The sequence below is a fragment of the Cnephaeus nilssonii genome (assembly GCF_951640355.1).
Source record: "Cnephaeus nilssonii genome assembly, chromosome: 21".
In the NCBI taxonomy this organism is placed as follows: Eukaryota; Metazoa; Chordata; class Mammalia; order Chiroptera; family Vespertilionidae; genus Cnephaeus; species Cnephaeus nilssonii.
This window is the reverse complement of record NC_137092.1, coordinates 36,902,562-36,916,869: the sequence shown is the minus strand read 5'-3', so window position 1 is coordinate 36,916,869 and position 14,308 is coordinate 36,902,562. Positions and strand designations below refer to the sequence as shown.

The 14,308-nt window shown below is 53.5% G+C and overlaps 1 protein-coding gene across 1 annotated transcript; it reads right to left on the bottom strand.

Moving 5' to 3' along the window:
• Positions 1-319: 319 nt before the first annotated feature.
• FMOD (fibromodulin) lies at positions 320-10,802 on the bottom strand. Its single transcript, XM_079760583.1, has 3 exons — positions 10,520-10,802; positions 6,940-7,928; positions 320-2,051 (listed from the first exon to the last, which is right to left on the bottom strand). The coding sequence occupies exons 2-3, from the start codon at positions 7,919-7,921 to the stop codon at positions 1,900-1,902; spliced, it is 1,134 nt and encodes a 377-aa protein (XP_079616709.1). The 5' UTR covers positions 7,922-7,928; positions 10,520-10,802; the 3' UTR covers positions 320-1,899.
• Between the last annotated feature and the right edge of the window lie 3,506 nt (positions 10,803-14,308).

The window sequence follows — 14,308 nt, the reverse complement described above, 5'->3', positions numbered from 1 at the left end:
GGCAACCAATCAATGATTCTCTCTCATCATTGATGTTTCTAGGTCTCTCTCCCTCTCACTGCCTCTCTGAAATCAATAAAAATGTTTTGTTTTGTTTTTTTAAAGAAGAACTTCCAATGCACAAAGTATGCTTACTAGAGATTTTATACAGGTGAATTTTTTTTTTTTTTTTTTTTTTTTTGCCTTTAGCTACATCTGCCCAAGCAGAATAGATGAGAAGGTGGGCTCTTCCTGCCTGAGGCTGACGTGACCCCACTAGGCCCGAGCAAAGTGTCTGCCTTTAATGACTCCATTCTTGCAGATGCAGTTGTAAAATACCTTTATTGGTCAGTCGGCCACCACTCATGCTGTTCCTGTAACAAGGATCCTTTATAGCGGCATGATGGTGCTCACATGCGGATGCTTTCTGAAGAGCCTGGGGCGGGGGCACCTTGCCCCTCACATCAGAGCTCCTTTGTTGAAATGAGCTGGTTTGTTTGGCTTTTGTGGATTTCAGGGTCTGGGACCAAGAACATAGTCCAAGGATCCCTCCTTCGCTTCTTGGGGACGCTGCTCCCAAACACGCACAGTATCAGCGACACCATGGCATCTGGCAGGGGCCAAGCTAGGGCTACCTCTCTTCCAGCGGTCCCTGCCCCGGGCTTCCCAGGTGGCTCCACCCCCATGGGGGCCCCAAAGAGGAGGGTCAGGCTCCAGGTGACATTACCTTTCAGAAATGGGGAGGCTTCAATGCTCTGCAGCCAAGCTATAAAGCAACAGGAACCTTCAGTAATGAGAGTGTAGCTCAGAGCTGCAAAAGCAGAGGGTTTGATGCTCGGCGCAGGAAGGAGCTGGCTGCCTGGCCTGGGCTTCAGCGACCGGTGAGCATCTCCAGCCAGCGCTGGCCCTGCAGAACCATGGCCTCAGCACAAAGCAATGAACACAGGTGGGCCACCGCCTCCTCCTCGGGCCAGCAGGCAAGCCCGGGGCTGGCTGGAGTCTGCCCCTCCCATCAGGATGTAGGCCTTCGTGCTTGGTAAGAGGAGAGGCCAAACCCCCTTTCTCATGCTGGTCTCTCCTTTGAGGATAAGACCCAAGCAGGGAGCTGCTGGTCATGCAGAGCGTGGGGCAAGATGGGACCACTGCGCAGCCTCCTCATCCGGCCTGGTCCTCCTGACCTTCCTCTGTTGAGGTCCCATCTACCTGCTAAAGCAGAGCCCCCTAAGCTGGTTGTCCCCTCCCACATCGGGCCCTGAATATTGTCATCATAATGGTGACCTTGAGTCTGGTGGCTTTCCAGGCGTGAGGTTAGGGAGGCAGAGAGGTGACTCTTGTGTCCTTCCAATTGCAGGCACAGGGGTGGGCCCTCTGGCAGGCAGGTGCTCAGTGCCTTGGGGCCTCCTGTCTGGGGCTAAGGCCAGAGAGCTGTCCAGGGGGCAAGTTGAGGGGATGAGGGGGAGTTGGGAGGCAGTTGGACAGAGGTATATTCTGAGGAGCAGCGAGTGCCAGCCCAGGGAGTGGCATGACCAGCCCCACACGGGGGAGCGGCCAGGCGCTGCTCAGAGCCGGGGATTGTTGGGAAATTAGCGAATGCACTGTGCCCGGGCAACTGTTAAGAGTTCGTGACACCAGAACCTCGGGAAGAAGCTAAGGGTAGTGAGATGCCTGACGCTGGGACTGCCGGGTATTGCTCCCTCTGCCGCCACCCCTGTCCTGGGAAAGGGAGCTTGGGCCCTGCACCTCCACCGCCTGTGCCCTGACCCACCCGACCCTGCCTACCGGGGAGAAGATACCAGGGGAGCCCGTGGAGTTCTGTCACATGGTCTGCCCTAGACCTTCCAGCAAAAGCCAAACCAAACCGTCAAGCCAAATGCAGTGGGCGTGGGGGCTCGGGCCCCGCGCAGGGAGGGGCAGGGCCGCTCAGATCTCGATGAGGCTGGCCTGGCGCAGGCAGAGGGGCGCGTCCTCGGGCATGGCGTTCCGCTGGATCTCGTTCCCGTCCAGGCGCAGCACCTGCAGCTTTGAGAAGTTGATGACGTCCACCACGGTGCAGAAGCTGCTGATGGAGAACTCTGCGGGCACAAGAGGGGCGGAGGTGGGTGGGAGGAGCCCGCGTCGGGGTCCCGGATCCACAGCGAGGCCTGTTGAAGCTGCTTGATGCCAGGGCCGGAGCTTGGCTGGGAGGCCCAAGCGGGTTCTAGGGTTGGAGTCATACCGACTCCTACCACGAGGGGGCGCAAAAGTGGGACCTCAGCTGTGCCTGCCGCTCCAGCCTCCAACCCACCCCAGCTTGGACAGCACTTTGCAGACCCTGGAATGCCCTGGAGTGTTCTTCAACGAGGACCTGCTCCCTTCCCATCTGCGTGCAGCAGGGGGAAGCAGAGGAAAGCAAAGACCAGCCCTGGCAGCGTGAGGTATGGGTAGCGTTTGGGAGGGCTTGGCTCAATTGCTCTGAGATGCAAGACAAGGGAAATGGAGGGACTCAGAGCTGGAATAGCTCCTGCCACTTGCACACAGAGAAAGTGGCAGGAAATTAACGTGAGAGCTCCGGGGCGGCCGAGAGACCACCTCTGCGGGCCAGGCTCCGGGGGGCTGTGCCCCTCCATTCCCAGCACGGCCAGGGGTGAGCAAGGCGCTGAGGCTCAAGGACACGCAAAGTCTGACGAGCCAGGCCACCAAGAACCTCAGGAGCCAAGTACACGATTCCCCGGCCTCCTGCATTCCATATGATTGTGGTTTATCTCTTTCTTTTCAATCCCCAAAGAATCCCCCCCCTTTCCAAGCTTTCCCCGCAAACCACGTAATCCCTAATAGGTGCCATAGTTCTGTTTGGTTTTAACGAACTCTTCTGCAGCTTTTCGCCCCCTTCTCCCTCTGGTTGTCCTCTTAGACACGTCAACCGCCTCTGTCCAGGGACTACGGGTCAGGAACTTGAGAGGAGAAAAACAGGAACTCAGTTAAAAATGCAGCAGGGACAGAAGTCACCGCCGAAAAGCCCTGAGGCCCCTAAGGGCTTGAGGAAGATGCCCATGTGAGTGTCTGTCTGGGTCCGGTCTCACAAGGGCAGGGTCCACACTGTACATCTCCAGGGCTGGAACCCGGGGCTGAGCCAGGGTGGGGCTCGCTTTTGTGTCCACCGGAGGCGCTCTCGGCTCTGCCGGCCTGAAGCTGGGCAGCAGGAGTGGGAGGAAGGCTTCCTGACTCTTCCGGGGGCCAGGGTGGAGGGCGTTGTGGGGGTGAAATGAAGGTTGCAAGGAAGACAGTATAGAGGGCTCACGGGCTGGGGAAGAACGGGTTTTAAAATGAATACAATCAATTGGTTTCCGTCTCTGTTAAGAACTGACCAAGAGGAGATGAGGAGAGGCTGCAGCCAATGTGAACGGAAGACAGAAAATCCAGCCCCAAGGCATAAGGAGGGGAGGGGAGGGGAGGAATGCCCTTTTCCAGAGTGCACTAGGGCCGGAGAGGAAACCTGAAACGCTCTGGGATGTTTCCTTTCCGGTCCTGGGGAATGGGTCCAGCGGCCTCAGAGTGGGCAGGCTGCGGGCAGAGCAGAGGCCCGGGGCTGCGTCTATGGTGTCTGCCTGGCAGCAGTGGGCGGGGTGAGCTGGGGAGACGCGGAGTGGCCCAGCGTGAGTAGCATTTCCAACCCTCTTTGGGACTGCGCTGGAGGTCCCAGGATAGAACCTGTACCCCCTGTTCAAATCCTGGCTCCCAGCTCTGCACACATAAATATGGGGGCCCCGGGGGCTGTGGGCACACAGTGTGTGGATTCTGCCCACGTGTTGGGTACCGGGAGCCCCCTGAGCTCCTTCTCCAAGCTCATTCAGAGCACAGGGCTCTTCTGCTCGGAGACTCTGAGGACACGTTCCAGCCCAGATTGAAAGCTGACATAAGTCTTTCCAAACTCCTGCTGCTGGACCCGCCCTGCTCCGCTGGATCCCAGAGCAGCTGAGTACAGTCCGAGCTGTGTTCCCTGCCGCTGCCAGGCTGGAAAAACTGAGGGCGATGCTAGTGGAAGAAGGAAGAGGAGGGGGAGGGCGGCCTGTCCCCTGCACACCCTTTAGTTCCTGCCCATCTTCTGGATCCTCCCTCGGGGGGTTGCTTCAATCCCGCCTGCACCCCGCCCCCGGTCCCTGACGGTCCCTGCAGGGGGCCCTTTCTGTCATTCGCCCTAGGAGAGGGGCTAAGCTCGGCTCTGTCTTCCCTGCTGGTGATCTGCCTCAGGAAGGTGCTCCTCGAAAGGAGGGTCTCAGAGGGCAATGCTACACAGCCTGGGTGACACGGAGAGGCTGCTTTTCCTTCCCTGCCTCAGTTTCCCCATCTTTGCACTGCAAAAAGTAAAACAAAGCCAAACGATGCCTGTTAACGTCCAAGTGGCAAAAAGAAGAAAAGCTAATAACAGTGATTGTGCATTGCTTTTCCAATAATGTGCCAGGCCCATTAATTTACTAATTAAGAAAAATAAGGAATTGCTGTTTGTCTAAAGAGAAGACTAGGGGAGAGACTAATAATGAGACAAAGAGGATTTGGCTTACATTGTACAAGAAGGGACTTGGGGTAGACACTGAAAAATGTTATGTTTTTTTGTTTTGTTTTGTTTTGTTTTTTTATCCTCATCCAAGGAGTGAGGATATTTTCCCATTGATTTTTAGAGAGAGTGGAGGGGAGGAAAAGGAAGGGGGGGAAAGAGAGAGAAACATTGATGTGAGAAAGACACATCGATCCTCCACAGGCCCGACCAGGGGCAGGGATCGAACCTGCAGCCCAGGTATGTGCCCTTGACCGGGAATCAAACTGGAGACCCTCTGATGCACAGGCCAACACTCCAACCACTGAGCAATGTCAGCCAGGGCAGAAGGTTTTTAGGCTTTTTGATTTAAGGAGAACTTTCTTGTGAGACCTTAGGACGCTTTACTAAAGTAACCTTATCTTCATCAGAGTTTTAGAAAGGGATGGACCACCTAATATTTGAGCAGCAAACACGGTTCTGCATGAGGGCAGGGTGGTAACAGACGCTCGGATGAAGCCATTTCCACCCCAGTTTCTCTGATTGTATAGTTAGGCAGTAACAAATGGGTCCTCTCCCATGACAGATGCTCTTTGCTGTCACAGTTTCAAGGTCAAACTCTGATGGAGCACAGCATAGCACATGCCATTTCCGATGTGACAGTCCTCCTGGATTCAGAATGGGTGGCAGGCAGGGAGTGGTGACTTCTGGGAGGGATGATGGAGAGCTAGTGGAATGATGGACAGCTGCGGGTAAATGTCAAACCCCTTGTGGCATGCAACAGCTTAGAGATGTCTTAGAGAACTGCCCCCTTGGAGTGAGAAAGACACTCTATGTAATACTTTAAACAATAATTTTAAAAAAAAGACAAAACCGTTTGCAGTGCACATGGTGGTGTCTTGCACTTCAAACTAGAGGAACAGACACCTGGTCAGCTTTCTTTTGTTGCTATTGTTGTTGTTAATCCTCACCTGAGGATATTTTTCCATTGATTTTTAGAGAGAGAGTGGAAGAGAGAGGGAAAGACAGAAACATCGACGTGAGAGAAAAACGTGATTGGTTGCCTTCTGCATGCTCCCCAACCAGGTCCCGGCCAGGGAGAAGCCTGCAACCAAGCTACGTGCCCTTGACCAAAATCAAACCCAGGACCCTTTGGTCCGAAGCCCGGCACTCTATCCACTGAGCCAGAGCAGCTAGGGCCCTCATCAGCTTTCTAGCCCCACTGCCAGCCTCTGGGGCTGGTGCCTCTCTCACTCGGAGGGCTGTGCAGCTCATTACCGTCTCACCAAATGACTGACCTGTTCCCTGAGCACAGGGAGAAAAAGGATCAAGAGACACGGGGTGATTACTCAGCCCTATAGGTGCTCTTTGCTCTCAGCAGGCTCTGCTTCAAAGCCCTTTGTTAGTGAGTCTTTCTTTCCCCAGGGAGAGGGGACTTTGCTGACAGAGGAAGGGAGGTTAAATGCTGGTTCTGGACCCTCCGGGTAGGATTAAGACATCAGAGGCCCGGAGCCGTGTAAGCACAGTCTGAACGCAAGATTCTGAGTAGGAGCTGACAAGCAACCAGGTAATCCAATCTGCAAGGAATATTTAGGTCCAGAGGCAGCTCTTTGGGTTCCTTTAAGCATCTGCAGGGAAGTGCTTGGGAAACAAGAAGCCCAGTATCCTCGCCCACCACCCAAGGGCTTTGTTGTGGTCAGGCTCATGTTATTCCAGGGGGACCTCTGCCCTGCCTCCAGGGACTCCTTGAACTCCAGGGAGAACTGACCAGAACAAATACTGCATTCAGCTCTGAGCGGCTGCACATTCTTGTCCACCAGCTGTTATGTTTGAAAAGCAAATAAACACCCAAGCACAAGACCAGGCTGTAGAGGCAGGAGTAGATGGTGTGGGAACAGAGGGCTCATCCTCTTCTGGGCCAGTGAGTAGGCTGCAGATGCCATGGTTTCTTAGCCCACCTTCCCTCCCCCGCCCACCCCCACCCTCTCAGGGTGGATCCTACAAATTCAACTTCAATCCCTTCTCTCTATGAACTGCCACTCCCAACCCTTTCCAGACTCATATCTCACTGCTCCTCAATACATGACCCCTTCCTCTCAGACACACGCATTTCCTGGCTGTCCCCTACAGGTGACCTGTTCAATGGCTGGTTCCTTTGTTCGTGGCAATTTGTCTTCCCAGAATGGCTTTGTGCTGAGTTCCTCTAGCCCCTGCCCACGTATCTCTCAGGTCCTACCTTGAAACTTACTTCTGGGAAGTCTTCTTACCAACCAACTGGTCACTAAATTTTACTAACCCTGCTGTTAGTGTAAGGCTGGGTCTCAGGTTGCTTTATTTGTGCTCTCTAGTTACGCTACTGCTATGTCTTTTGTGTTGCCACCGGCACTCAGAATAGGGTCTTTCCAGTGAAATAGACTGCCACTCCCCATGCCCCTTTGCCAAGGTCTCACCATTGATCCTATTGCCTTGGAGGTAGAGGTTCTCCAAGTTGGTGTTGACTGGGGGGATCTTCTGCAGTTGGTTGTAGGAGAGGTCGAGCTCAAGGATGCTGCTGGAATTGAAGGTGTTCGAGGCCAGGCCATTGTTGGTGAGACTGTTGTGGGACAACCGCACATACAACAGTTTGGGTGACCCCCGGAAGTAGCTGTCGGGGACGGAGTAGACGTTGTTGTGCTCCAGATACAGCTGCTCAAGGGCTGAGGGCAGTCCATCCGGCACCCTCCGAAGGTGGTTGTAGCTCAAGTCCAGCAAGATCAGTGACCGGAGGCCCCTCATCGCACTGCCCACTTCCTGGATCTCGTTGTGTTGAAGGTACAAGGCCGTGAGGTTCTCCAGCCCCTCCAGAGCATTGTTGGGGACCCGCGAGATCTGGTTGTGGTCGAGGTGGAGTTCCCTCAGGGATCGAGGCAGTGGGCCGGGCATCCGGGTCAGGTTGTTGTGGTCCAGGTACAGCCTCTCCAGGTGCCTCAGCTTCGAGAAGACCTTCCTGCCCACCTTGTCACTGGTGATCTGGTTGCCATGGAGAGCGACCCAGAGCAGCCCGGTGGCATTGTCGAAGACACCTTCCTGGATGGAGGAGATCTGGTTGTTCTGGAAGTAGACATACTTCATGCGGGAAGGGACGAAGGGCAGGTACTTCAGGTTGCGGTTGTCACAGTACATGGCCGTGGGGAAGTTAGGTGGGCAGTCACACTCCTGGGGGCAGTCGCGAGGATCTGGTGGTGGGGGTGGAGAGCCGTAGGCATAGGCTGGACCCTCCTCCACCCCGTAGGGGTAAGGCTCATAGGGCTCATAAGGGTAAGGTTCATAGGGATCGTCGTAGGTGGACTGCTGGCTGCGGAGGTAGTGGAACCACCAGTGGGGGTCGTCATCATACTGGGCCCAGGAGAGGGAGCAGAGCCCTGCCAGCAGCAGGACAGAGGCCCACTGCATGTTGTCTCTGCAAGAGGGGAGAGAGAACAGAGCAAGCAGACATGAGTGAGACTCCAGGGAGTGAGTGGGTGAGGCTCAGGCTTTGAGCAGATCCGATTTAGTGCCAAACACCTGAAAATAGAGCCTTGCTCTCCCTTCCTGCATGCCTCCTCCCAGCTGGACCTCGGCTGTCTGCGGGGAGCTGGGTGCATTCCCCCCCCCCCCGGGCGTAGAGGCACAGAAGCAGAGTCTTTGAGATGAGAAGAAACTTGAATGGGGGTGCTGCATTTTTTTGGAGGGGCAGATCCATTGCAACTTGAAGGTTCTGTTGTGGCAGCTGGAGAGCCCATAGCGATCCCTGTGGGGTGGGGTGCTCTTCAGGCCTGAATTCACATCCAACTTGGACTCCCCGGGGAAATAATAATTTTCAAAAGTCCAAGGAAAAAACCCCGTGGCTCTCTCCATGTCTCTGGGAAACCTCCAGAAGTGGCTGGAGACCTCAAAGGGGGAAGATCTGAATTACTGCTGAAAGGTCTTTTGGTCTCTGGGGCAGGCTGAGGGTTTCTGATTTTGAGTCTTTGGGGAGGCTTGGGCTGCCCTCCCGAGTGCCAGCGTCTAGGACAGTCTGCTGGGTGAGAATACTCTTGGGTTAGCAGTGTGTGGCTACACATGCAACTTGGCAGGCACTGGCGCCCAGGAATGGCACTTGTTTTCCAGAGTGGCTGGGTGCAGGGAGTCTGAGTCAGCCCACCTGCTGTCCTCTGTGATGTCTAGGAAAGTATTAGCACTCTTCATGCTCCACCACGGACATTACGCAAGAGCCATGTGGGGCCAGGAGACATGCATTGAGGAACAGCACAAAAGGGAATAGGAATTAAAGACTTACACGTGTGCCCAAGGGAACGTGGCTTTAGAATGGGATTCTGGCATCCCCCTGCCATCCCCTGTGGAGACATCTGGATTACCAGGCTCCATATCGAGGCCCTCACACTGGCGTCAGCCTGTTGCCTTTGAACTTACATGCTAGTGAGATGAGAACAGGCAGGCCTGGGGATAAATGCAGGCTTGGTGTCATCTGAGAGGGAAGCTGAAGGTATGGAAGATGAAGGGTCAGGGGGTGACGTATCAGGCCTGAGCACCCTACTCTGACTACCTATAGCCAAAGTGCTGCATAGCTCCTGTGAGCAATGGGCACCATCCAGAGGTGTGTGAGTGTCACCCTTGGATGGGGCAACCTTAGACCCTTTTTCGGCCTGAAAAAGTCCCAGATATCTCTCACCTTACTTTGGGGCCATGCTGGGGTTGGCAACGGTGGACAGGGGAAAGAAAGAAGTCTAAAAGCCAGCACGGACTCCAGTGAACCGACGGGAAGCACCCTGACCGTGACAATAGAGTCACTCTGTGACCACCACCCCTCCCGGACCTCTTGGTTCCCTGAAAGCAGTTCTCTTAGGCCAGCTTCATCCCATCAGCCTCTGGGCTGCAGCGGAGAGGCAGCCTGGCTCACTCTCAGGCAGCCTGAAGCCTCGGACAAAGAGCCCACAGTGTTTCTGAGAAGCCAACCCCATCGCCCATGGCCTGGGCACGCTGGCCGGGGCCTGGCTCTGGCCAGGAGAGAAGACTGATGGAGCGGCGCACTGCCAGCAGCACATTTTTCCATGCGCAGCTCTGGGCTGCTGCAGGACCAAGGTGGCTGTCTGGAGGCTGGCACAGTGCGCCTCTGTCTCCATCTCTCCTTCCAGACTGGGTACTTTGGCAGACAAGAGCCACCTTCCTCCTCAGGACTGCAGCTTTCCAGGGGCATGCATCCTGTCCACGTGGGCCTCTCCTTAGGAGCCCTGACTGCTGACAGGGTTTGGGGGTGGGGGGGGACCTTATGCCTCTGCTTGTCCCGCCCCCATCTCTTGTTGTCTGCTCTTAAATCACCCCCTAATGCTAGGGACCCTCCCGTGCTCAGAGTTTGGTGAGGGGAAGTTTCTCAGACTGCCACTCTGTGAGTTGGGGAGGCTTACTTAGGAGTTACTGCTGCTCTCTCATGTCTCCACTCTACAGAACCATCCCTCCCTCCTATCAGAGTGGAGGAGGTCAAACCAGAAGCCATGCCCTCTCTGGACTGGACCCCCACTCACAGCTCCCTAGACATGGTCAACTCTCAACACGTCTCTTTCTCTCCCTTTCACCCCAGCAACACAACACAACACACACACACACACACACACACACACACACTCAGACTCAATACACAAAACTCCCTCCCCCCATAGCAGTGTTTCAGCCCCACAGCCCCTCTATAGGAGAGACTGCAGGGACACAGGGCTGGGGAGTGGGGTGGCATTTATAAGTAGTAACTGGGCAGAGCTGGCTCCCCTTTGCTTTTTCATGCCTGAGAACTGGAGGTCCCCCCCCAACAATCGGGAAGGAGCTGCAGGACAAAGGGAGTATGCGGGGACCCCTTCTTTCCACTTCCCCTTGGCTGTCTCCAGCATCCTGGGGGCATGGCCCGGAGAGGGAGAGTGAGGAATGACTTCTCCCTGCCGCCCCCTCCGGCTCCCCAGCCCCTTTCCTTCATTTTCTTGTGGATCCACAAGTCGCTAGAACCAGTAAAATGACTGCACTTACCTGGAGCTGACTTTCAGCGTGACCACGTCCCTCTGCCTGAGCACTCCTTGGGCTGGAGGAAGTGTGTGTGAGAGCGCAGGAGTGAGCGTGTGCACTGAGAGTGTCCGGGCCTGTGCCAGGCCAGGGTCCCGCCCCCAAATTCCTAATCAAATATTGTGAAGAGAGGGGCTGAGGAGCCAGGATCCTGGCTTTTTGGGCTCTGCTGCAGGGGCGGAGCTCACATCCAACCGCGCAGTCCTGTCTGCCTGCCGCTAGGAAAACCACCTTCTTTCCACTCACTGTCTTCCCCCACCTTCTTTCCACTCACTGTCTTCCCCGAGCGTTGGCAGCTCTGCTCGCTCTCTGCTGAATGAGTTAGCGGCGCCCCACAAGTTATTTGTATGGGCTCTGGAGTTTTCATTAAACCCACAGGGCAGCTGCCGGGATGGGGAGGGCCAGGCTTTGGGAAGAGGCGTCTTAATTAACTCTTTCAGCCGCCGGTGTCCCTCCCCCCCTCCCCCAGAGCTAGGATTCATCCTTCTCAGCTCCATACACTTTCACTTATTCTTGGGGTTCCCAACACTTAACTTGTTGGGTTGAAACGGGATGATATGAGAGGCTGTGTGTGAGGTGCCTGGCCTAGCATCCAGTGATGCTTACCACGTGGGAGAGATGATGGCCCTTGTACCCACTTTACAGATGTAGACACCCCGAGCAAGGGGAAGATGAGGTCCGAGAAGCACACAGGAGCTAGGCCAGGAAGGGACCTTCAGGCCATGGAATGGATTTAGTTTTTATTCTAAAAAAGACATGTTGTCTTTTAATCTACTCGGGAAAAGCAACAGGATCTGACTCACATTTCTTTCTTCTTTAAAATATATTTTTATTGATTTCAGAGAGGAAGGGAGAGGGAGAGAGAGATGAGAGATAGAAACATCAATGATGAGAATCATTGATTGGCTACCTCCTGCATGCCCCCTACTGGGGATCGAGCCCACAACCCTGGGCATGTGCCCTTAACTGGGTTCGAACCTGGGACCCTTTGGTCCGCAGGCCAACGCTCTATCCACTGAACCAAACCAGCTAGGGCCTGACTCACATTTCTAAAGGCACACGGGAGAGACTGCTGTGTGGGGATAGGGAGGCGAGGGTGGAAGCCGCAGCCTCATGGACAGGGGATGGCGGGTTAGCCTAGAGCACTGGTCGGCAAACTCATTAGTCAACAGAGCCAAATATCAACAGTACAACGATTGAAATTTCTTTTGAGAGCCAAATTTTTAAAACTTAAACTATATAGGTAGGTACATTATTATTAACTTAATTAGGGTACTCCTAATTTTGTGGAAGAGCCACACTCAAGGGGCCAAAGAGCCGCATGTGGCTCCCGAGCCGCAGTTTGCCGACCACTAGCCTAGAGCAGTGGAAGAAGGCTGATGTACTTTTAGATAGGGAACTGACAAGTCCTGAAGGTGAACCTGCTATGAGGAGTTAGGGAGATCAAGAATGAGCCCTAGATTTGCAGTTTGAGCCCCTGGGTGGGTGGGCGCTCTCTTCCTGACGTTGGGAAGACGGGGAGGAAGAGACCTGGGTGGATGCCCAAAGCGCGCTGTGGCTGTGCCACGTTCCCCGTTAGGCCTTCCCGTGGAGATGTGCACAGACAGGCTGTGAGTCTGAACTTGGAGTCTGGGGGTCGGAAGAAGACATTTGGGAACCTCGGAATTTAGATCATGTGTCCTAACTGCTCTCTTCAACTTAATGGCCTCATATCTAAGAAACACCCCCTTTAAAAACACTTTTTAATTGTGGTAAATTACATACAACATAAAATGTGCCCTCTTAGCCATTTTGAGTGTACAATTCAGAAATGTATTTGCATCGCCATGTCACTGGTCTCCAGAACTTTTGCATTTTTTAAAACTGAAACTCCATATTCACTAAACAAAAATTCCCCATTACTCACCCACCCTCCCACTCCCAGTCTCTGCAAACCACCATTCTACTTTCTGTTCCTGTGAATTTGACTACTCTATACACCTCACGTAGGTTCAATCATATAGTATTTATAGTTTTGTGCCTGTCTTATTTCACTTAGTATAATGCTCTCAAGTTTCATCCATGTTGTAGCATGTGTCAGAATTTTCTTCCGACACTGTCCTGTTGTATAAATAAACCACATTTAAAAAATTCATCTATCTGTTGATGGACATTTGGATTGCTTCCACAGCTTTGCTATAGTGACTAATGCTGCGATGAACATGGGTGTATAAATACCTCTTAGAGGCTCTGCTGTTAATTATTTTGGATGTATGCTCAGAAGTGGAATTGCTGGACCAGACGGCAATTCTATTTTTAAGTTTCTAAACCACCATGCTGTTTTCCACAGTAGATGCACCGTTTTACATTTTTTATTAACAGTGCAGAGGGTCAAATTGGAAGCAGTCCTTATTAAAAAGAGGTTGAGAAAGCCCCAGGGTTTGAATTTGGAGAATTCAGAGGTGTCAGGCAGATGGCATTTCTGGTTGCTCTAAAAGGTTGGAGCTGTGTGGGCTGTTAGAAAAGTCCTGGTCAGGGGCTCAATCTTCTCAGCAAAGAGGTTTTGAGGAGATTAAACATAACGAATGGGCCTTTGCTGACCACTTACTATAAACTAGGAGGTTTATGTATGTTATCTCATTTAATGACCACAGCAGGTACTTTGCCTTGGAAACGGGCTCAGATGTGTAAAATGACCGGCAAGAAAGGGCTTACACAAGAATTTGAAGCTAGAAACGCCAAAGCCCATGACTTTCCCACAAGCAAATGTAAGAGGACTGGTGAAGAGGAGGGGGTGATGGCCACCTCGCTGCCAGGCCTCTTTGATTGATTGATTGGTTGATTGGTTGATGATGTTAGTGTTTAGCCAGGTTTGAGAGTGTTATCTGAAGGCAGGGAAATGGACATGATGACCTTCAAAACAGAGGTCATCACTTAAACACCTAACTCCAAAAGAGGGACCTTCCAAACTTTTCTTTATGAAGTACCCAGAGAAGGCGAGAAGAATGAAAGCGAACCCTTCAGGGACCAACAAGCAGAATCCGAAGCAGCCCACTCAAGCTTAATCTCACATTTGATGTAAAAATATTATGTGACTTTTGCATTTTGTTCCATACAAATAGAAAATTCTTATTTATTTCAATAGAAATCCGCCCCCGCCTCCCAAGCTCCTTGGGTACCGATGGTGCTCCAGACACACCACACTTCCCTGCGGTCCCAGCTTGAACAGCACAGTGCAAGCCATTCACCGGGGCTGGCAAGCCCCTCTGTCAGGGAGGGGCATCTGGGGGAGCCACCCCTGAGCGTCTCAGGACGCACCCTCACACCCTTGCTGTGGGGTCACAGGGGCTGGAGCCCGCAGACCCCACCCCCTGTGTCTGTTGCTGTAGCATTGGTGGGGGGAGGGGGACCTGGTGCTTCTTCCACAACTTTCCTGCCGGAGAAAACCACCGAATGGCTCCCAGCCAGGCCGCTTACTAAGCCTTATGGAGAAACAGAGTCCTTTGCCAATCCCCATGAGGCTGTATTTCCAAGGGGATTTGCAAGAATAGAAACTGTTTTCATCTTCAATGAAGATACGGAAAGATTCATCCCCTCCCCCTCCCTCCCACTCCTTAGATCCCAACCACTCTGAGCGCACACCCTTGCAAGGGAATTTGCCCCCACCCCCTCCCTGCCAGCAGCCAGCCTCATAAGAAGTTCTCAAACTGTGCCCCTGAGGCATTTCTGTCCGGCTCCATTCAGACCGGCCCCCTCTCCTAAACCCTTGGCCCATCT